We start from the raw sequence: 23,382 nt of genomic DNA, 5'->3' as shown, positions 1-23,382 counted from the left end.
TTAATACGAACATCGGAAGGTCGGAATACACCATCAGAAGCCGGTGCCTGCACAGTGGCTCCAGACCCATCCAAGGTAGAGACATTCGCAGGTTCCATAGTCGAAGAAGCATCTTGCGGCATACCGGACTCTGAATGGGTCTCAGCAGAGGCCTGCGAATCTGTAGAAGCGGGTATCAGGGGCTGCGAAGGCGCCTCACTGAGTACCGGCCTATGCTGTCTGTCTCTGTCTTTATCCTTATGTTTTTTTGGAAGTTCTTCAGTCAGATGGCTTGTCGAAGCCATTTCTGAATACAAAAACTGAAAGAAATTAGCGACAAAGATAGCCCGACGACGAATAGTTCCGGCATTAAACAGGGCACAAAACCGACAGCGAGGAACGTTGTGGTCTGGACCTAAACAGGTGACGCAGTAAGAGTGAAAATCTCTGTGAGGTATTTGCTTTCCACAGGCAAGACAATTGTTAACTTTTTCTGACATCTGATAGAGCAAGAAAAAAGGACCCCCAGCAGGGTACTTAGCTTTATAAGACTTCAGGTCTGGAACTCGAACAACGAAAATTTCAGGTAGTGGATGACCGGCACTTGCGAACTGCTTCTGGCTCCCTCGCGGCAAGAACAGCTGATGTAATGGCGTCGGCTGCATGTTTTATACCCCTGACATCATGGAAGAAGCGACAGCATCCGACACAAAAATCCCAAGACTCTGGTATTCGGGCTGACTGAGGGCTACCTGCAGGCAGATAACCCAAATGTGATGACTGTAACAGTGAAACACGAAGAACATCGATTTGTTCCACCAACATTTCTGACAAAGTACTCTGAAGGGAACTTTTTTAAATCTGCAAACACATTATACTCCCAAAAAGCACATTCTCGGATTCTCCTCTCTTTCCCATCACCTCTCCAACATTTATGATCAATCTATCTGCAGAAAAAAAAATCTTCCAAGTCTGCTTGAGTATAAAAATATCTATGCAAACACTGCAAAGCAAAAATCCTAAACCTTGAATTTGTTGCACACTTGTGAGCCACAGAAATGTCTTCCCATTGTTCCTTTGTAAGCTGCCTTTCCAGTCTCTCTTCTCAATATTTTCAAACCTCCTTGAACTCCATTCATATAAATATCATGCAATATTTTATATGTTCCACTTCTTTTCTAGACTTGTCTAAAAACTCTACCGGTGCTGATCTTTCACTTAGCACTCCCCTATCCCTTTCTCTGTGCCTATAACCAAGATAAGATAGCTAAGACTCAGAATTCTTCTTCTCAAAGCACATCATTGACTAAAGAATATAGTTTAGACTTGGAACAATGTATCCACAGAAATGAACAGCTCCTCGCTCTGGCAGAACTATTTCTCTGGAAAGATTTATTATAGAAAGATTTTTTTCTTAGCTGGTATGCAGAAGAATTTTTTTGGAGAGAATATATTTACTACGTGACATTAGATTTTTAACTTCATTATCAATGACAGATGGTTCATATTTTTACTAGTGATTATTAAAGCGGTATATACGATAAATTTAATTTTTTTAAGTAAATTTTACATGATAAAGATATCAATTTTGGTGGGAAGAGAGCTTTAATTGATTGTAAAGGACAATTTTATCCAGTTGTGTCAGAGTCAAAAGATAGTAGTGATGAAGTACATTTACAAATGCAAAACAGCTTTTAGGAACTTTAAGTCATTCGCATTTATGAGATTGAACTGGCGTTTCCCACTAAGAAGTCCCAAATTGTACAAGTTTTTAGTAAAGGGAAGGAATTTAGATTAATATCATTAATCAAAATGTTTTGAGCTCATGCGTAAATGTTAAAAAAGGTTAACGACCAGTACATTTTGGAAGATATTAATTATAATGTAGGCTTATAATAATCTTTATTTTTGATTTTTCATATGCTTTATTTTTAGAAAAGAGGTGGCAAAGAGACTGCAATTATAATATCTGGATATATGTATACCATACAGTTTTATTAGGGTAAAAATTGATAATTTTAAGAAGTTATGAAGTTCTTAAAATTAAGTAATGTATATAAAAATCAGGTAACTTGAGGACATCATAATCTCTGAGATATGTTAGTTTGTTATAAGACATTCTAGAAGATTTAAGGAACTGGTTGACTTCTGAGAGAACTGCATGTATAATTTAAAACACCGCCTTGGGAATAACATATTGTGGATGTGAGGAAGAATAAACATCTTAGGAAGATGTTCATTTTTACAGCTGCCACTTCAGATAAAAGAGTGAAGTAAGAAGCTTGCCATCCCTTGATGTTTAACGGGATATTAGACCAAGTTTTACAAAAAATTATTGTGATAGTTTTGATATGGTACTGCTGAAAATTTTACTTTATTCCATTGATCTAACCAAATTCAATTTCATTTAGATATAAGGTTACATAGGGAAGACTTTTGTAAATTTAAGCAGTAATTAGCAAATTTCAAAAAATTTTGGCTGATGTTTAGAATTATGGGTGTTTCAAGAGTTGGGCAATAAAGATAAATTCACCTAATACTCAAATGCTTAAATGGAAAGGTAAATTGCTGTAAATGGAATCGTAAAGTTTTAGTGACATGGAACTTGAAAGTTGTATGACTGAATTAAAGAAATGGATACAACCTCAATATAGAGGTTAAAGAGACAAAGGGAACACAGGACATCCTTGACAAACACCATTTCTTAGGATGATAGGGTTGGAAAGTTTTTTTGTTTATTAAAATGTTAATTGGAGAATTAGAACAGAATATTGTAATAACGTGTATAAATCTGTTGGGGAATCCAAATCTAAGAATGACAGTGAAGAAGAATGGAGTATTTATTTTATGAAAGGCCTTTTGTGTGTCAACTGATAACATGTAGATATTAGTTAAATAGTTACTGTCAAGTAGTTGAAGAGATTCAAAAGTTATCATTTGGTCTGAAGTTAGTCTACTATGAAAAGAAACCGACTGGAATGGGAAGACTGTAGTAGGCAAGATGGGCTGTAACCTATTTGTGTATACATTTTTTATATCTAAATTAATTACTGCTTGCTGTCTACTGAACCCTGATATTTTACAAGTATTTTGGAACTGCTGTCATGAAAAAATATAGGTTGTTGTCCAACAAAAGACTGGGACTTTATATTCCAGATTTGGAACCCATTTCCTGACCGTTTTCGCTCTTAAATTTACCTCAGAAAAACAATCCGATATCCTCATTTAAGTAGACAAAATAATGAACTGAGTGGGATGGCACAAAACAACAAGGATAGGATAGCAGGATCAAAGCCAATATATTTATACATAGTTTGTTGCTGATACAGCTGTCTACAAATGAAACTGTTGGCAAAGATTCGGCAGCAGGATGGACGCATTACACCTTGCAATTTTGTTTTTAAATATGCGAAAAATAACTTAAAAATACACCAGCAATCTGTACTAATTTTAGTTAAATTCTTTTGGAAAAAACATTTACCGGAGCTGCTACTACACAAGAAAAACTGTGCACGGTGTTACAAAATTAACTTTTACCATGTATCGTCATCTTCCTCCCAAAATAAATCTCTTCACTCTGGCACATCACAGCACATGATTAAAACAGTTTTCCAGTTAAATCAGTGTTGAAATATCAGAGGAAAACATCTAAGCCCTATGACATCAATGTCTAACAAAATATAAGAGGTTACCACCTCTGGCAGCACTCATTTAACATGCAATATAACAGGGGCTGATTCTAATTTAATATGACAACATTTTAAAATAAGGCCACTCTGCATTTATCAGATACGTCAGTAATACAACTTGAATAACAATGGAGCAGCAGTTTTGAAATCCAAATGTTAACAAAGAAAACATTAATACAGGGGATAAAACGTAAAGAACTGTGAAGTAGCTGAAATAAAAATTAAAATTATTGAGCTGCTAACTTTATGCTAGATGCATTAACTTCAAGTCAAATATGTACTCTAGCATTAGTGCAACGGATTAAGGCTACATTCTATTAATAAGCTTCTTTTTGTGGCACCAGATTGATTCTCTCAGCCTCCATTTTCCTACTGTTCAACCTTCAGTAAAGTCACATGACCAGACAAGTGTTTGGGGACAATTAGGAAACTGGGCTAGACTCCTCGATGGCCTCCTGGACTGCAATCCTAGTAACTGTCTATGAACCCATGAACCTACATTTCTTCCAAACAGTGAAGAGCTTTTTTGTATATTTAAAATGGCTAAGCAAGTAGAAACAAACAAAAATGTATTTACTACATTTTTGTAATCAGATAAGTGGACTGACCAGACACTTTTCAGCAACAACCTGGGCCCAGTAAAGAATAAGTACAGTGTCAAAGAATGCAATCTGAGTATCACATCAAATACTGCACAGCAGCAGGCATTCGTACTACACTGATTATCCCTAAAAGGCTTGAACAAAGGAAATAACATGACTACACAACAGTCTCAAACAATATTTACAATAAACAATTTGAAGAGCAGCTTTTACAATGAAAACAGTGAGGCACTTAGTATTGGTTCAGCAAGAAACAATCATGATATAAGTATTCATTTAATAAATACAAATTCAGACAAGGCATCTATCACTGGAGACGTAGAGATAGTATAGGCTTTGTGTAGGCAGGTTGGGTTAAACATTCAGCAAATTTCTTCCATGAATTAATAAACTGTACTCAACAGACATGCATTCTCATGCTTCCAAGACCTACAAAACAAGTGACATGCATAACATCAGTATTAGTACATTAGCTCACTGCCATCCTAGATAAATTGATCTTTCTGGCTTACACAGTGTAACCCAAGGGAACTCTTCTTGCTATGTAAGGTGACAATACAGCATATATTAAGAATACCTGCTAAAATATGACCACAGAACTGATGGAAACGTATCATAACAGAACGCAGTGCTGGTGATCCAGATTTGAGAGAGACCAGCAGCTTGAGGGAGAGGTGTAGTTGGGGAAATAAAAGGTTGAACAAGCAGCTGCCATCTCTCACACCCTAAGGTGTGGCGGTTAATGAGAGCTGGCTAGCACAACCACCATTCTATGGTATAGAGCAGGGATTACGCCTAGGTGTCAACATGCGACTGGTCTGAGGGAGGGTATAATAATGCATTAAACAATGACAGCAAACACCCTGCATGAAAGAGTCAATAAAGTGATCACTGTACACTTGTCAGATATGAAATTATGTAAGGAATGATTTAAAAACAAGAAAATATCTTAGAACCACATACAACATTGCAGCAAGAAATATGGACTTTTTTCCATCACATCCTCCCCTGCCTTTCAAACACAGATAACAGATAAAACAAATGTTCTGGTAGGACGAGACCCCTGTACAAGACGTGGGATACCACTTAGAAACACATGTTTAAAAGCAGACAGTTTAAAATCAGTATACTTTTATGAAATGTATTACAAATTTCTACGACACAAGGTTGCTTCTAAAAAGGGAAGCTGTAAGATGTGTGTTCTCTTTCTTTAAATTGTTAGTGCCTGTTGGTAATGTACTGTGATTTTCTATGTACTAGCTTCAAAAAACATATCTGAGGAGGGGGGATTCTAACCATATGGATACTGCAGATTTGATCTTGGATTGTTTTGGTCAAAACAGGAATTGCTGGCTTTATTAGTGGATTCCTGTTAACTTTAGTACTGTGCTGCAAGTGTTTTAGTATGGCATCACATAACATTGGGGAAAGTTGCCCCTTTACCCATTGTAGTGAGATTGATCTTAGAGTTGGTACTCATATACGTATATGTGTGTGTGTGTGTGTGTGTGTGTGTGTGTGTGTGTGTATGTGTGTATATATATATATATATATATATATATATATATATACATATATATATATATATGTATATGTATATATATATGTATATATATATATATATATATATATATATATATATATATATGAAGAGAAAGAGAGAGAGAGAGAAGTGTCAGTGGTTCAACAAGTAGCACACTTGCCTTCAGTACTGGAAGACCAGATGGCTATGGGTTCTATTCCCACAACAAATGACTACATTGCTGACACTGCAGTGTAGCATTAGAGGGGCTCTGCACTTCTGAGTGCGTCATTCAATGGATGAGACATTAAACCAAGGTGCCACCTGCCTGAGTTGGTGGTAGCTCAGGTGAATGTAAAAGATCCCACAACAGCTATCGATAAAAGTAGGGGAAGTTTACCAATGCTCTGGCCAAATTTCACCTGAAAAGAGGCCACTAGCTTAGTGGGATTAACCTGTTCAATGGTTAACAAAGGATAAATAAAATAAACAATGTCTGTGTGTGTGTGCGTGTGTGTGTGTGTGGGGGGGGTACAGATATATACATCTCTATATACACAAAGTGCAGGTGCAGCACGTATTGGGGGGTACAGAGCGGCCCCTTGCAAATGTGAAGGTTTTCTGTTTTTTGATAATCCACAGTATCATTTTAAATGGAATGCATCATGACCAGTAGCCTTTTAGATGATCCTATAAATCCTAGCATAACTATACGTAAGTGTGTGCGTATATATGGTTTACTATCAAAAGGGAGAATGTCACTTCAACGTCAGGTACCTGTTTGAACATGGTAGCAGCGACATCTAAAATGTCAAGATTCAAGCGACTGTCAGTTCGGAAGATTGTAAACAAGGCAGGGACATGAAGCATGTCTAGAAATGGCAAATGTCGATATTAACATAGAAAACGGATTGCTGATGTTATTTGCTGATCTTTTGACCTCATTAATATTCATGAAGTCGATGAAATGTGTCAGTTACATTATTATTCGCGGTTATGATAGTAATTTTACATATATATATATATATATATATATATATATATAGATAGATAGATATACACACACACACACACATACATAATTGCACATATATATGTTTGTATGTGTGCAGAGACATATCTGAGTCTACCTATTTATTATGTTATACTGTTCATTGTAAAAATACTATATACAGGTCATCAGCTACTTGCATCAAAAATAAACTTTTCTACATACAGAAAATGTTATGCTTAATACGTATTTTATTCCTTAGAATCCTTTTTTTAATTTTCGAATAATCCACATACCTTTCTGGTTTCTTCAACTGTCAAACATATTTGAAGATCTTAACAGGGCTGTTTACAGTGAACACTTCAACTTACTTGTGGGCCAGTTCCTGATAAACTACAGGTTCCTGTGGGTACAAGACTTGCAAGAGTTTCTGTTTGTGAAAAAAGGGACAGAGAAAAGTTGCAAAATCCAGCAGTGCCAGCTGTTGCAGTTTTTTCTGATGAATGTCTGTTGGTCTTTAAATCCCACCTGATGCTACCACTTAATATGTCAGGTACAGGATTTAAATCTGTCCAGCTGCTACCATATAATATGTTAGGGACTGGGGCTACTGTCCTTTGTTCTGCGCTGCCATCCCAAATGAAAATGATAAATCTGAAGTGTTTAGTATTAACAGTGAATAGGAAATGAGCACACCAGCCGTACCCAAATAAGGGTCACACTAAACAGAGGTACATCAAGGTTATGAACACTGGCTTCTCAGGAACCCACCACCTCACTCTGAGTCTTGTGCCTTACATAGCTAGCCTACTAGCTCTGCTCTATTGGCATTGAGGGATAAAACCCTGACTATAAGCCAGGCAATCAGATTTTGATAAGTAACTCAGGCATAAGCTGGGAGCGCTGTATGTAGACACAAGTTAGAACGGTATAGAAGCTGTGATCCTACGAGAGAAGAGACTAGATTACTATAGGTCAATAATACTTACAGAGGCCAAAAGAGGTACTCTGGTATTTGATTTCCATGAAGTAGATAAGCCTAACAATAAATTATTTTACTTGTTTCCTGAGCCACTGTCCATTTCAGTGGTTCCTGCGTAAACCCTTACAGCTTCAACAGTGGAACAGTGGTTATCTTGGTCAATAGGAGGTACAGTCCCCTTAGCTAGTACCTTCCCATAATTCAAGTTCTTTCAAATGAACAAAAGAACAAAATAAGCCACAAGAGCCTAAGACCTACAAAGAGGACATAATGACATGTTGATCTGCACTTTAAGATGCACTTACGTGAAATGCACTATACCAGCTGCTTCTAAGAACATGTACCAAAGGAAAACAATACATCAAGAAAGTAGATGAGTGCTAAAGACCTTTCAACAAGTATTTCTAAATACCAGCGCTTTACTTTTAATAAGTGTTTCTGACAGGTGTACAGCCTAAAACATTAACTAACCTTTCTCCTCCCTTCTTCAGCAGGAGGGCTGTCTGGTAGCATCAGCTTCAGAAAATCTTCTTTAAATAAGCCATGCTGCTGTTTATTCACTGCATTCCTCAAAGAAGCCTGTAGATGGTCAGATGTCGACAAATCCCCTAAATCATCATAAAGTGCCCTAGGAGCCAAAAAAAGAAGGAAAAAGAAAATTATGCTGCATTAAGAGATTTAATCCCAAATTCTTATACCAGGACATTTTTCTTTCACAAGTCAGCAGCAGCTATGTGACTAGGCACATATACAGCTGACCCTTTAAGTGACTGCATGAAATATATTCATGTGTTCATTTATTTCACTATGCCAGTAAGCAGTTGCTGTCATAACTCTCAACCTCTTTGCACAAAAAATCTGGACAAAGCCCCGTAGAAACAAATTTTAAATATTGCTTTTATAAACTTAGAAAGATGATAGAACAAAAGGTATTGGTTTACCATGCATTTTCTGAAGGATATAAAATCTGAAACTCAAATGCCTGTCATTTTATAGTGAATTCAGTCCTCACTGATTTGGCACAAAAATCCAGAAAAAGTAAAATCAAAATACCAAAAAAACATGCATAATATATAAAAATATATAACAAAAAGCATGCATGTAAACCCACCTACAACTACACCTAAAACACAGGTGGCAGTAGCCTAGTGGAATGATTAATCCCAGCTGGAATCTCTCCTTGCCATGATGAAATACAAAATGCAATGCAAAAGCCCATCCACCTAGAAATAGTTTGTTTTGACACAGGCTTGCCCTGTGAACTCAAAGCAAAAGAAAAAAAAAACACTCTGAGACTGCCTAAAATCCTTAGTCCTGCTCAAATAATATTTCTGACAGGGACTGCCCATCCGTAGTCCCAGAGGTAACTGAGAAAATGGTTTTCTTTTCTTTCTTGAGGGAGGGAGGACGCGCATGCCTTGAAAGGGGGGCATTGTATGGAAATAAAATCTGTAACCGTGGTGAATGATATCCAACACCAATCATAAGGCACCCCTGTCCACCCCTGCGGCCAACCGGTTCAAAACTCTTGCAAAAATGCAAAACAGTTAGTACAGACTCCTCCATTTCTTTTTTTCTCCTTTCTTTTAAAACTGACAACACAGGATCAGATCAAAAGGAGCATCCAAAATCCTATCCTTGTTGTAACATGCTCAGCTAAATTCTGATCACCAGGCCAGGCATGCCAAGAAAGAACAGAACCAGTAGCAGCCACCCTCGAGGGAGGCTGTAGCAGCATCAAAACCCACATTGCAGAATGCTTACCCACTTGTTCAGACACATGAACCAAATCCTTCATCCACCTTTAATTTTTTAATTGCGATAATTGATATTTTAGCATTATAGAAAACTGACAAACAAATGCTCTCATGGCTAGAGTAGAGAAGATACACTTTCTTTCCCCACCTATCCAAAGCCTTTGCCTCTTTATCAGGGAACACAGGATTTTTACTTTAAACCCCTAACACCCTAGGCCCTTGAGAAATGGTTGGTTTCTGGGCCTCAGGACTGCAGCAATGGAAAACGAAGAACATCCACAAATTTTAAAAGGAACAGACCAAAAATATGAGGCAAAAATCTAGACATTCTACAAAAATCTGGACATTTGAGAGGTATACTTGCTGTTAATTAAGACACGCTTTTAGTCACGTTATTTGATATGATGAGACAAGTTAAGATTATCCCACTGCTAGTGGACACATTTTTTGGGCAATAAGACAGATGGCAAGTTCTGAACTCAAGTCTACGCACTGAAACCTACTGTTTAAGTTTGCCTCAGAAAGGTTGCTAATGGTTTTGATCTGTTTCAGCCTGCTCATCTTGAAACCTATGCTCTTGTGGCTGGGAATTCAATGTGAATTCAGGAACTTCAATGAAATAACTACAATGGTGTAAAAATTGTAAATTATCCACAAGAAAAAACAGCAGTAATGCATAGCTAGCAATAACTAGACTAAAAAGTACTCCAAGGAAAAAGAGAAGAATTATTACAGAACAAATCACAGAAGGGTACAAAATCAATGAATCAGTGATTATGACTTGAATGTACATGAAAGGAAAGTAAAAGCAGACTTGCAACTACTTAACACAGAAAAGAAGGCCATACAGAATACAAACTGCACTGATTAACACAATCATTAACAAGCTAGTTATTAAGTTTTCCATCATTCAATTATTGAAAAAAGGTATACATTAAATGTTTATAAATTTTACATGAAAAGCAATATATTCAAGGGCTAATTACTACTGCACTGGTTTATGGATATGTGATCTTGGAAGCAGTCCATGATGCTGTATCTTAGGGACATAAGAAGGCCTCCAGCTGAAGGCACTACATGAGGTTACCTGTATTTTTAGCAAGTTCCACCCCCTATTTTATTTCTTCTCAGTCAGAGACCCCCGTACCATGACAGTGCTACCCCCCAGCCACAAAAATGAAATGGCAGCAGTGATCATCAGAAAAGCTAACCAACCTTAGAGATTTTATCAGACTTGTCTTCTCAGTGCTTGGTGTGCTACACTTCACTCACAAAATGTTATATTAACAGGCAGAACATCACTTTGCAGACTAAAGAAATGGTCGATACTTTGGCTACCAAACTTTTTAACACTGTCAAAAAAATTAATATGCCATGCTGACTCCATTATTTCAACAGAAATTGACAATCTCTCTCACATCAAGGCATGCTGCTTAGCAACTGCTATGGTACAATGACAAACTAAGCTGCTGTGTTTGTACAAGCACCAAAGTTAGTTTGTCGGTCATCACTAAGATGTAATGGGGTCCCTGCCATACTTGTATCACTTCCTAGCTTCTTTAGTCTTCTGTTTAGAACTGCATTCCTTTTCTTCATATGCTTTTGGTCATATATAGCAGCCTCATCTCCACAGCTGTATGACTCATGAAATGTCTCTTAGTTATTATGGCCCTCTTGACATACGACAGTGTTTCAATCTGTTTCCACTAAGGGGTTCTGATAAGCAATGGCTTAACTGCTTCAGGCCCTAATTTTCATTATACCATGACCCCCCCCCAAAACGTGCACGCTGATTGGCCAGCGTGCCCGTTGTAAATCGAGTTATACTAATGGAAAAAGGTCCGGTTGCCCGGACTTTTTTCCATTAGTATAACTCATTTTTTTAAAACACTGTCTCGCTATGTTAAATGGGTTTAACATAGCGAGACAGCTTTAAAATAAGCAACGGATCTCCGTTGCTTATTTTAAAGCTGTCTCGCCATGTTAAACCCATTTAACATAGCGAGACAGTGTTTAAAGCAACGGAGAAAGCAAGATCTCCGCTGCTTTTTAGTAGCTATGTTAAATGAGTTTAACATAGCGAGACAGTTTTAAAATAAGCAACGGATCTCCGTTGCTTATTTTAAAACTGTCTCGCCATGTTAAACTCATTTAACATAGCGAACACTAAAAAGCAACGGAGATCTTGCTTTCCGCTGTTTGCTCACAGCTCTGATGTACTGCGCAGGCGCGCAGTACATCAGAACTGCCGGATGCCAGACATCTGCGGAAGGGCAGTAAACAGGCATTATACTATGCCATTATTTAAGAAAAGTAATAGTTTCTTTTCTTAAATAATGTCATATAATAGCAATAACCATGCCTGGTGTGGGTAATGCTAATTACCCACGGTTGGCTTTGTTTGGTCCGGGCTTCTCGGGACCAAACCACGCCAACCGTGGGTAAATTTAGCATTACCCACACCCAGGCGTGGGTTATTGCTATAATATTCCCTCAAGCCACTTTCATTACTTCTGCTGAATTCCTTGATACATACAGCTATATCACAGCATCAACTCTTGACACATTCTGCACTGCACACTAAGCTACTCCCCCATGGCAGAAAAAGTTGCTTACTGGCTACCATCTGGCATCCCTGGTTCGGTCTTCCCTCTGATTCCTCTCCCACTTTTCCTCCTTTCCTTTCCCTTCTTTCTTTGTTCTATTTCTTTCCTTTATTTTCCTCACATTTTTCATACATTTAAAACAATACACAGAAGAGATTAAACTCTGCCCATAAACGCCACTTAAGAAACTATTAATATTTAAATAAGGTTTATGTTAATGCTTGCTGTTTTGATTGATCAGCACACAGATGATGAGTTTTGTGATCTTTCATACATTGATTATTCATTAGAGGTAATGATTTATTTTATTTTTATTTATTTTACATTTGTTAACCATGTTAGTCTGGCTGAGCTTTTGGCTCATTTTCAGCAGAGACCTGGGGAGAAAAGTTCCTCTGGACTACAAAACAATTTATTAAATTTTAGTAACATAGTAGTAAAAATCAGCTATAGGATTTTACAATTAACAAAATTGTGTATTCAAGCATAGCTAGTGATGAGCAGAAGATGAATATAACTACATAATTTCAACACAGACGAAAAAATTAGAGAAACCGTACCACTACCAAACACTACTTCACATATTCCAACAGAAGACCAGCCAAATCATGAAGGGACATCCCAAACACATGCATCAACTAAATGACTGAATAAAAGGCAAACAAGAAAACAGCAGCCATTTATACCTGCCTCAACTCAGAAGCAAACAAACCAGAACAAGTATGGGTAATAGTAGGTGAATGAACTGTGTAAAGACAAGGAGTCAATAAGATAATGTTATTCAAAGCAAAACAAAAATGATTATGCCTAGGGAGCCAAGCGCAGACAACCCAACAAAGAAGGAATTACTCTGTCAATGCCAGTGCTCATGCGTAGCATATCGAAACACATCCTGTACAGCAATCACACACCCAAGAGCTAGCTGCTGCTGCCTGTAAAAAAACTGACTCCATCACAGCATACTTCTCCCCATCTAATCTCTAACACTTCTCTACAGCTCTAGTCTTTCAAACAACCAGGTTAGAAATTCAGTCTGGCATTATTCACCTTCTAATCCTCCATCAATGTCATTATCCGAATATTCTACATCTATGATATCTATGGCTTGCAGCTGAACCATATCCTAAACAATTAAGTCAGTTTGAAATTGTCTTGTAGTGTCAATTTCTGACTGAAACTGTTCAGTATTTTGCAGATAATTCTTGAATATGGAGACCACTTGATGCACACTTTTTTCTGAGATCAGCGTGTGAATTTTTTGTGCACCTCACATATCTTATATGATTCAGCCAGCAGATACTGACAAAAGTTATTAAAGCCAGTACACAATGTATCACAGTGCATCAAAATTGAAAGAAACCTTAATATTAATAAAGCAGATGCTTTTAAACAGCTACACATGAATCTGTGCAGAAAGAGAAAAGTTACTTTCAAAACACCAACTAAGAAACTGAGAAGTCATCTGATGGGACAGAATGGAATATACTGCAGCCATATATTCCGGAGGCAATCATGGACTTACCTCTTAAGCAACATGGCTAGTGAGACTACTAGAATGCAACAGATATGTAAGCCCAGAGCTCTGTGGCTCTCTTTGGCTGAAAAGATGTCAGTTCTGTACAAGATTTGCAAAACAAGATTTTAACTGGACAACCCTTATGCTAGGAGACAAAAGTGACCCGTGCATGTATCCAAGTAAGTTCCTTGGAAAATCTTTGATTCTTGGGGTCCAGCCTCAATTCAGGAAAAAAGCACAAATTGATTACTCAGTCAGTGGTGAGCATAAGAGATCTTTACATGTTGTAATGAAGACTTGATCAGGCATCCAACCATGCATGGGTAAATGTACACCAAAGTAAAGGCATTTAGTGAACATGGGGGTGGCAGGGTACAGACGTAAACTGGAAGCAGCTTTGGTTTGCCTTGAAACACAGGTACTGTCTTGTTCTCTTTGTGGATGAGAATGTGGTGCATTTCAGGTCCATATTATCATGAAGTAGGTATTCGACTACAACAACTTTGAGATTAGGAATAGAAGTAGAAACCTCTTCTTGCTCTCCCTGTGGAACTCTTCCCCCAGCTCTGTAATTGGTTAGTTGGTCCAGCATAAAAACACTAGGTTGGGCTGGGGCCAGGGGATTAACAGACCATCCATGAAGGAAAATGCTGTCTTGAATTTTAAGCTATACCCTTCTTAAATAAACTCACAGATGCTGGAGGTCAGGCTTAATCAATTCTTCTTGAAATGTGAATGCCTGCCCTTCAACATATGGGAAGGGAAGGGGTGGGAAAGACACAATGGGAAGGAGCTGGAAGCATAATGAACACTGGCTGCAGATTCTATAGAGATAAGCTCCAACTCCTCTTCATTTATCCTACTGCTCATCTCTGTACCTTCACCAAACTTGCTTTTTCCTCACAGGTTCTCAATTTTGAAATGAATACCTCCGGAATTTTGTAGAAAGGCCACAGTTTAGTTGCATAACTTCAGTTACATGCAGCAATGTTTTAAGCGCTTGGGCTCCAAATCAGTTATTTTGCATTATGAAGGTTCGTGGTCTACACTCTTGTGGAAGGAGAAGGTAGCCTCCACCCTTATAAGTTGGGAATTGCTGGTTAATGTTTACTGTGCCTATTATAAGCGTCTTTGCTCTGGTTTAAGCACTTGGGCTCCAAACCAGTTATTTTACATTAGGAAAGTTTGTGGTCTACACTCCTGTGACAGCAGAGGGTAGCCTATGTCCCTGTGAGCTGAAAATTGCTGCTGGAAGGCTTTTTGTGTCTGTTACTCTAAAAGTGTCTTAGTTCTAGTTTAAACACTTGGGCTCCAAACCAGTTATTTTACATTAAGAAGGTTTGTGATCCATACTCTTGTGGGAGAACAGGGTAGCCTCCACCCTTCTAAGCTAGGAACTGTTGCAAGTCTTATTGTGCCTCTATCTGAATGGCCAGAGGACAAGCTTGTTTAAAAATTTGAAGTTCTGTGCCTGAGGAGCTTGGTGACATTTGGCGATCATGATACTTGAGAAGAGTGTTTCTGAGTTGAATATCTGCACATTTTGACCTTTTTATACAGTATTTCGTTAGAACTGCTGCCCCTCTTCACAGAGATGCCTAGCAGAGATCTGTACAAGCGCCACTATCTCGCAGAGTAAATTCCCCTTGTATCTGTGTAGATGCTGATCTCTTGTAGTACAAGTTTCCCTTAAAATAACCTACACAGATTTATTTTAATTACTAGAGCATCTAGTTTGCCCACAGCTGAGCATTGCTAATCAAGTACCCTTGTCTTACTGCTCTGTTCAATATTTAAATTTCCCTCACTCCTCCCTAGAAGATCAGTAGTCATCGATATTCACTTTCCTACTCTCTCTCTGTCGCTATTCGGGTTGAGACAGGTATTTTGAGGCACTGTAGCAAATGACTCATGTATACTGACAACCCACTTAACTCTTAAAACAGATAAGTAAGCGAAAAGTGTAAATACACTTTAATGCTGGAGGCAAAACTCTCATACAACTAAAATTAATCGTATACAGGTTTGTCAGTGACATTTGCACCATCCTACTGCACAGATTAAACACCCTTCACATAAAACTACTTATGCTAAGGCACTTACAAGGTAACCTTCCTAAAACACTAAGACCTCCTGCACAGCACAATCAAAAAAGGGGTCCTCAGTTATCATGTAAACACTCCTTTAAGACACCACCCACGGCTACATACAGTAAAACTGCACCCAATGCATCTACTGCTAAGCCCTTAAGGCAAACTAGCATGCAGCCAAATTTCCTGGTCATTGATGATTCTATAGTTTGGCACACTGATGTCCCCCTCACCAGACTGAGTAGGGAGAGAGTCACGGTTAACTCCCTTTCTGTGGCTAGGATCACACAGGCACTCAGGTCACTGAACCAAAGGTACCACTATGACTCTGACTGTCACTGTCCATGTGGGTGTTACTGACCTGAGATGTACCTTCCTTGACTATATGAAACAAGACATAATCGAGCTCACTGATCATGTGTCTCAGGCAGCTATAAGCCTAATACTCAGCAGCATACTTTCCAAGGATGATGCCACGTTACCAACAGAAAATGACTGATTTTAACAACTGGCTTAGCTTCTGGTGTCAATCCAAGGGGGGGTACAATCTTTGATGTCCTGCGAGGACATGACTGACAGATCATGCTTCTTTGCCAGGGATGGTCTACACTTGTTCCCTCTAGGCTTTTGGATAGTGGTAAAGATCTTTTCCATCCCAATAGAGCCTTAAGCAATGCCACACTGATAAACCTCCAGACCTAACTGAACCTACAAAGGAATATATGAATGTGGTACTGCTCAATTCTAGAAGAAACTCTACTCCCTGCAAGCCTTCCTCTCCCTACAGAGTGTAGATGTCTGTGTAGTTAAGGAGATATGGCTTTAAGTCGCGAGGAGTAGCCAGCAATGCAAGGTTATAATGCCTTTCACACCTTTAGACCAGCTACTGCACAGGAGGGAACAAAAGGTGGAGGAGTCTCAGTCTAATATAAACAACCGCACATCCAGACTAATTAAAGTGTATGACCTACTGGAACTCAAGTGCAACATACCATAAACAGGGTCTCATACCATATCCTTGCGACCTATAAGTCCTCCTTTATGTCCCAGGAAAGCCATACTACCTATTTCAGTGTACTAGAGTCCCTCACCATTCAACCTAACACAATACTCTTGGGGGATCTCAATTACCCTTCTACAGACTGGGAATCCTACATCACTTCTAAAGCACAAAGCCTATGATTCCTAAACCTTGTTAATACCAACATCCTGGAACAGCTGGCCCATTCTCCTGCCAGGGTTACAAACATTCCTGATGTTGTACTCACAAACAAGGGGGCTGATGGTCCTCACCCACTGTAATGTCTTCATTAGTCAGATCTGACCATAATGCAGTACTGCTTGAAATAAAAATTAAATATGGGGAAACAGCGAAACCATAAACCTTTAGCAACTCTTCCCGAGCCAACCTCTCTCTGCTAAATGACACTCTGGCTAAATTCCAAGCACTCTCAAACCCTGGAAACACCATAGCATATGAAGAGTTATTTACAAACTCTTTGTACAGCCACATCAGTAGCTGTACAGAGTTGTAACACTCATATTAAAAATAAGACGAGCTCAAAAGGCAAGCCACGCTCATGGAGTCAGAATATCAATCTGAACAAATCTATACATACAAAAAGCCCTCTGACCAATCAGAACAGGCAGCTAAGAAGGGTAATCAATACTTCAAAGGCTAAATTTGAAGAAAAAATAGCTTATCAAGCAAGGGACAACCAAAGCATTTTCTACAGCTATGCCCATAACCTCAGGAGAAATATGCAACAATGTGCAGAACTTAATGTAAATGGCATCACACACACTGAACCAGAGACCATTGCTAACCTTTTGACTGACAAGTTCATCTCAAACTTCTCCCCCCATATGTCAAAGGAAATAACCACATACCACAATTCCCCCAACCATTACTAGGGAACAAGCCATTAAAGCACTTTCCAAGGTCAAAAGCACTGCATTGATGGGCCCCAATAACACCCCAGAATGCTTAACAAATAGCATGAAACATGACCTCTCTGGTTCACTTGAATTATTTTTCAGCTGGAGCCTACAGTCAAGTTTTCTGCACAAGGAATGGAAGATGGCACAGTCATTCCCCTGCACAAAGGAGGTCCAACCACTGATCCGGGCCCATAATTCTAACCAACCTCATATGTAAAGCCATGAAAATAATCATGAACACAAACAAGGACATAGGTAACTTGCAGATACTGGACTCATCACAGTTCGGCCTTGTTAAAGGAAAGTCAAGTCTATTAAATCTGGTGGACTTTTTTGAGAGGGTTACCAAAGTGCTGGATGAAGGTAAGAATGTGCACACAGCTTACGATGACCTGGCCAAGGCTTTTGATACAACACCCCACTCAGGCATTATAAAGAAGCTCACTGATTTCATTATATACCATTTTATCACCCGCTGGTTAGCCACCTAGTTCATTGATAGGACCCGGGGGGGGGGTCAGAGGTCAGTCACTAGCAGAGTCCTCCAGAGCTTGGTACTGGGCTCACTCCTTTTTGGCATCTATTTCTCTGAAATGGAAGCAAATGCTGAAGGTTTATGGCTGCCTAAGTTTGCAGATGACTGCAAGCTGGGGGCTATCATCAACTCTCCTGCAGACACTAGAATTCTTCAAGAAGGTCTATATCTGACTAACAAATGGTGCCAAAACCATGGTCTTAAACTCAATGCTAAGAAATGCATAATTGTACTCTTTAGGAAGTCGCCCATCCCGTCTAATTACCATGTTGATAACACATCCTTAAGAGTTGACCTAGTGGTCAGGGATCTGGGTATGCATGGAAACGAAAGCCTTATCTTTGACCACCATGTGGTGAGGAAATCCTTTTATGTTACCCAAATTATAAGTAAGGGCATGGAATTTAGCTCCAAAGAGGACATTATCCCACTCTACACTGCCCTTATCAGACCAAACATATAGAGTACAATGCTCCCTTTGGTATGTACCGGACCAGGCATATGCAGCAAAGTACAGTTGTGTACACTTACCAAAAATGTAGATGTTCGAGTGTATTCACTGCTGCAGTCATCACCACCGACACCTCAGACACTGCTTGGGGTGCTCACCTAGCAGGCAGGTGCACCCAAGGTCTTTGGGATGCCCAGCACCTTCACATACACATCAATCAGAAAGAAATGATGGCAGTACAAAAGACTCTGACATCCTTCAAACCACAGCTCAGGCCAGGGGTCCTCCTTATAAAAACAGACAACACCACAGTAATGTGGCATATCAACAAACGGGGGGCGGACCAATCTTACCCTCTGTGCAGACTAGCCACGAACCTCTGACTGACAGCTGCCTCCATGGGTCTACACCTAATTGCCCAATACCTACCAGGGGTCAACAACACCCTGGCAGACCACCTAAACAGAAACTTACTGGACCCCCACGAATGGCAGCTTCACAGGGAAATCTTTCTGCAAATCACTCAGGAGTGGGGGACTCCGGAGGTGGATCTCTTTGCTTCGCACCTCAACCACCAGCTGCAAAAGTATCATCTCCTAGCATGAAAGGTGGATGCCTTAACCTTCCCCTGAAACTCCCTCTTTGTGTACACATTGCCTCCTCTGCCTCTTATTCCCAAGGTATCGATCAAAATAAGGGAGGAGAGACCAAAGCCCATCCTTCATTACTCCAGATTGGCCCAGACAGCATTGGTACCTCTTACTGTGCAGCCTGACCTTACAGCCCCCCAAGCAACTTCCCTGCTCTCAGACCCCTTAACCCAGGTGTGTGTGTGTGTGTGTGCGTGCGCGCGTGTGTGTGCGGGGGGGGGGGATACTGCACCCAGACTTGTAGACTCTCAATCTTTCAGTATGGCTTATACCTTAAAAGCTAACAAGGAGTCCCTGTTAAGCAAACAGGTCCTAGACATTAGCACAGAGGCCAGAAAGCCCAGCACCAGAAAATCTTATGCAGGGAAATGGAAAAGATTCTGCTCCTGGAACAAGTCCAGAGGGGCCAGTACCTCACATCCTTCCATCCCTCTTATCTTGGATTACCTATCAGAGTTACTCAAAAGTGGCCTCTCCTTCTCTTCTATTAAAATCCATGCCTCAGCCTTTTCAGCCCATTACGATTCAGACCTACCCCTCTTCTCTCATCCTCTGATTAAACAATTCCTCAGGGGGGGACTCTAATATCAGTCCTCCCAGAAGGCCTCCCATGCCAGTCTGGGACCTGAATCATTTTAGAAAAACTAACCTTACCTCCTTTCGAAGCTGCTGCTTCAACAAAATTGAAATACCTCTCCTGGAAGACTGCCTTCCTACTAGCTATCACCTCAGCCAGAAGGGTTTCAGAACCTCAGGCACTCATGGCTGTTGAGCCCTTCATCATTTTCCATGCAGATAGGGTAACATGCTGAGGGGGTGATCTATAGGCAAGATCATAGGAGGTTACTAGGTTAATGACCCTAGGGCCCTTATAAGCCTAGCCAAATTTTCCTCTTATTTGCATGATCAGTACCTACCACTCCTGTCCAAGAGGGACATAGGTGGAACCCATGGGATGAATTTATGGTTACCCATCCAATCACTGCGTTTGAAGAGGGCCAATGAGGTGCTCTGCTTGACATGAAGTGGGCGTCTGTTCCAAAGGAGTGGAAACCTCTGGGAGACCAATCTGTCTTTCCAGCAGGTTCTATTAATGTCACATACCAGGTTAAGGCCATTAGAGCAAGTAACCCGTGCACCATCTAACTTACGGATATGCAGCATTTCCAATAAAGCAGGGTCAAAGATTGCCTTATATGCTAGGCAAAGATCACCTCTGGGTAAGTCTGTATGAAACAAGGTAAAGTGACTGTCATTTCAGACAATCCTTGTAGGACAGATGCTGAAGGCCTTGAATTTTCCTTGTGAGGAACCTTTGTGGTCTCTCCAATTGCTGCAGGTGCTTAGGAAGCTACATACCCAAAAGGGGCATTCTACTCAATAACTGGCCCGATGAGGGAAGAGTACAGGGAGGTTACAATTTTTTTTTTGGAGGCAATGCCCTTACTTATGAGATGAGCAAAATAGAAAGCTCTTCTTACCACTGTGGAGACATGGTGATCAAAGGAAAGGTTGCTGTCAACCTGTGTGCCCAGGTCTCTCACCACTGAGTGCGTACTTAGGGTGTTACTGATGTGGTAGTTAGCAGGAACATCACTCTTACCGAAAGGAATGATAATACATTTTTTTTGCATTGAGTTTAAGGGCATGACTTTGGCACCAGCATTTGTTTGTGTAACACCCTCTTATAGGATGCTAACATCGTTTGGAGATTCTAACTGCTCCCAGTTTCCAATCATCAGAAACTTTGTCAGCCACAGATCTTTACTTTGAGCTTGCACTTTGGAGAAATAGATTCCAAAGAGTAGGACTGATACCTGTAGAACTCCACTGGTTACAGGTCTGCTATTGGAGGAGGATTCCTCTATTTTGACTATATGAGTTTTATCAGTCAGCCAGTTAGTGACCCATCTAAGGATATACATGTTGATAACTAGCTTGGTGAGTTTGTCAGTTATGCCTGAGTAGGGAATAGTGTCAAAAGCCTTGGCTAAGTCTAGGTAGGCTGTATGCACAAATTTCCCCTCATCAAGGGCCTTGGTGACTGTCTGTAAGAAGTCCGCCAGGTTTAACATGCATGATCTCCCTTTGACAAATCCAAACTGAGTAGGGTCAAGTGTTTGGAGATTACCAATATCTTTGTTGATAAGGGCCATGATGATTTTCTCCATGGCCTTGCAGACAAGGCTAGTCAGGCTAATAGGTCTGCAGTTCCCAGGGTCAGTGGAAGCACCATTTTTGTGCAAGAGGATAATGGTGGCCTTTTTCCATTCAGCTGGGATGAAGCCAGTGATTAGACTATGACTGAAAAGAGCACCCAATGGTGTTGCTAATTCTTGTTTGAGCCCATGTAGGACACAGCCTGAGATGTTATCAGGTCCTATGGATGCTGTATTTTTGACCTTAGGGTGATCACGACCTGCTCTTTAGAGATACAAGGTAGAGGACAGGTGGTAGGGATGTCTTTGGGTTTGTGTGGCGGGGACAGGGGAGTGACGTTTTCACAGAGTCTGTCTGCTAACAGGTTAGCAATGTCCACAGGCTCTGTATATGTGGTATCATACCAGTTCTGTACAAATCTGGACCTTTCCTTTTAGGTTACGGATGTAACTAAAGAACACCTTAATGTTGTCCTTAGTTGAGGGAGCTAATCTGGATTCTTAGTTAGCTTTGGAGGACTTCACAAGAAGTTTTATTTGCTTGTTTAAGCTGAGGAGGGAGTGTTTCCAGTTTAGGGCTCGCTCCCTCTTACTCTTAGACAGCAACTTCTTCCTCTTGTTATAAAGCCTGTTAATGGCAGTTGTCCACCAGACAGGTTTGCTCTTCCTCGAGGAGCTTGTCTTGGCCCTATCAGGTATGGCCAAGTCAATGCAGTTGTTCAGGTGTTTGCATAAAGCATTTGTGTAGAACTTGGCATAGTTTCCAGTTCCATCTGAGAGGGAGGTGCAATGAAGCTATTTATACCATCCCATAAGAGATTATAATCTGTTTTGGAGAAGTTTTTTAGTTTAGTTGCTGCTGGGGGTCAAGGTCAGGTGTGACAGTAACTTCGAATGAGAATGATTTATGATCAGATCTCATCAGGGACGACCTCACAATGGGGGTGTCACAGTGATCCCCCATATTGGTAAGCCCCAGATCCAGGATGTTGGTACCCCTTGTGGGGTTGTCAATTAGCTGGTCCAGGGCATTGGAGTTGATGAAGTTGAAGAACCTTTGTGCAAGTGAGTTTGCGCACAAGTAATTTCCCCGGTCAATGGATGGATAGTTAAAGTTGCCCAAAACAATGGTGTTCAGATGTAGCTTGAGAGACTCAAGTAGATCCAAATAGGCAGAGTGGGTGTCCTGATTCATGGATAGGGTCCTGTAGCTGGCAATGACTTGAAAAGGTGTCTTACCAACAGTTAATTGCACAGGAAGTATCTTGAGGGAATCAAGCTGTCTAACCAATCTGGATGTGTATTTAACTTTAATGAATATTGATACACTGCCTCCTTTAGTTTTCATGCCATCAGTTTGTGGTCTGAACATGTGGAAGGAGGTGTAGCCTGATATGGCTGAAGTCCTCTCCATGGCCTTGTACCAGGTCTCAGTGACTGCACAAATGTCTACATCTTTTAAGGTAAGGACTGCTTCCAGTGAATGCAGTTTCATGTTAAGACTCCCATTGTTTACCAGCAAAACCTTGAGGTTGTTCTTAGATAGAGTTCTTACGTCGGGAATTTTGTCCTTGAGACACTGCCTAAAAGCCACTATGGGATGGCAAGAGCCTTGGCCAGTAACCGAAATATCAGGAGTGACAGAAGACCATCTCTGACAAAGCATTGAGGTCTGTCGATCATGTCATTCCAGGCTGAGATACTGTATCCGCCTGGAATGACTTCAGAAACCAAGCCAATTATTGAAGTCAATCATTTTCTATTTGTACTGAGGCATCATCCTAGGAGAAGGTAAAATGCTGCTTAAGGCTAGGGACATACCAGCCTGAGACACACAGTCCAAGAGCTCAATCATGTCTCTCTTCATTTAGTCTAGAGAGGTATGTCTGAAGTCATTCACACCAACATGGAC

At 40.1% G+C, this 23,382-nt stretch overlaps 1 protein-coding gene across 1 annotated transcript in view; it reads right to left on the bottom strand.

The window, feature by feature from the left end:
* The window catches only part of SIPA1L2 (signal induced proliferation associated 1 like 2), a 2,064,602-nt gene that overhangs the window by 412,848 nt on the left and 1,628,372 nt on the right, over positions 1-23,382 (bottom strand). Inside the window, exon 16 of the mRNA XM_044087172.1 lies at positions 8,237-8,393. Coding sequence (XP_043943107.1) covers positions 8,237-8,393 — 157 coding nt within the window. The remainder of the gene's footprint in view (positions 1-8,236; positions 8,394-23,382) is intronic.

This window comes from Protopterus annectens, chromosome 1.part1, assembly GCF_019279795.1.
Source record: "Protopterus annectens isolate FY-2018-M chromosome 1.part1, PAN1.0, whole genome shotgun sequence".
Classification (NCBI taxonomy): Eukaryota; Metazoa; Chordata; order Ceratodontiformes; family Protopteridae; genus Protopterus; species Protopterus annectens.
Note: the sequence above shows the minus strand (reverse complement) of the source record. Positions and strands in the feature narration are given on the sequence as shown.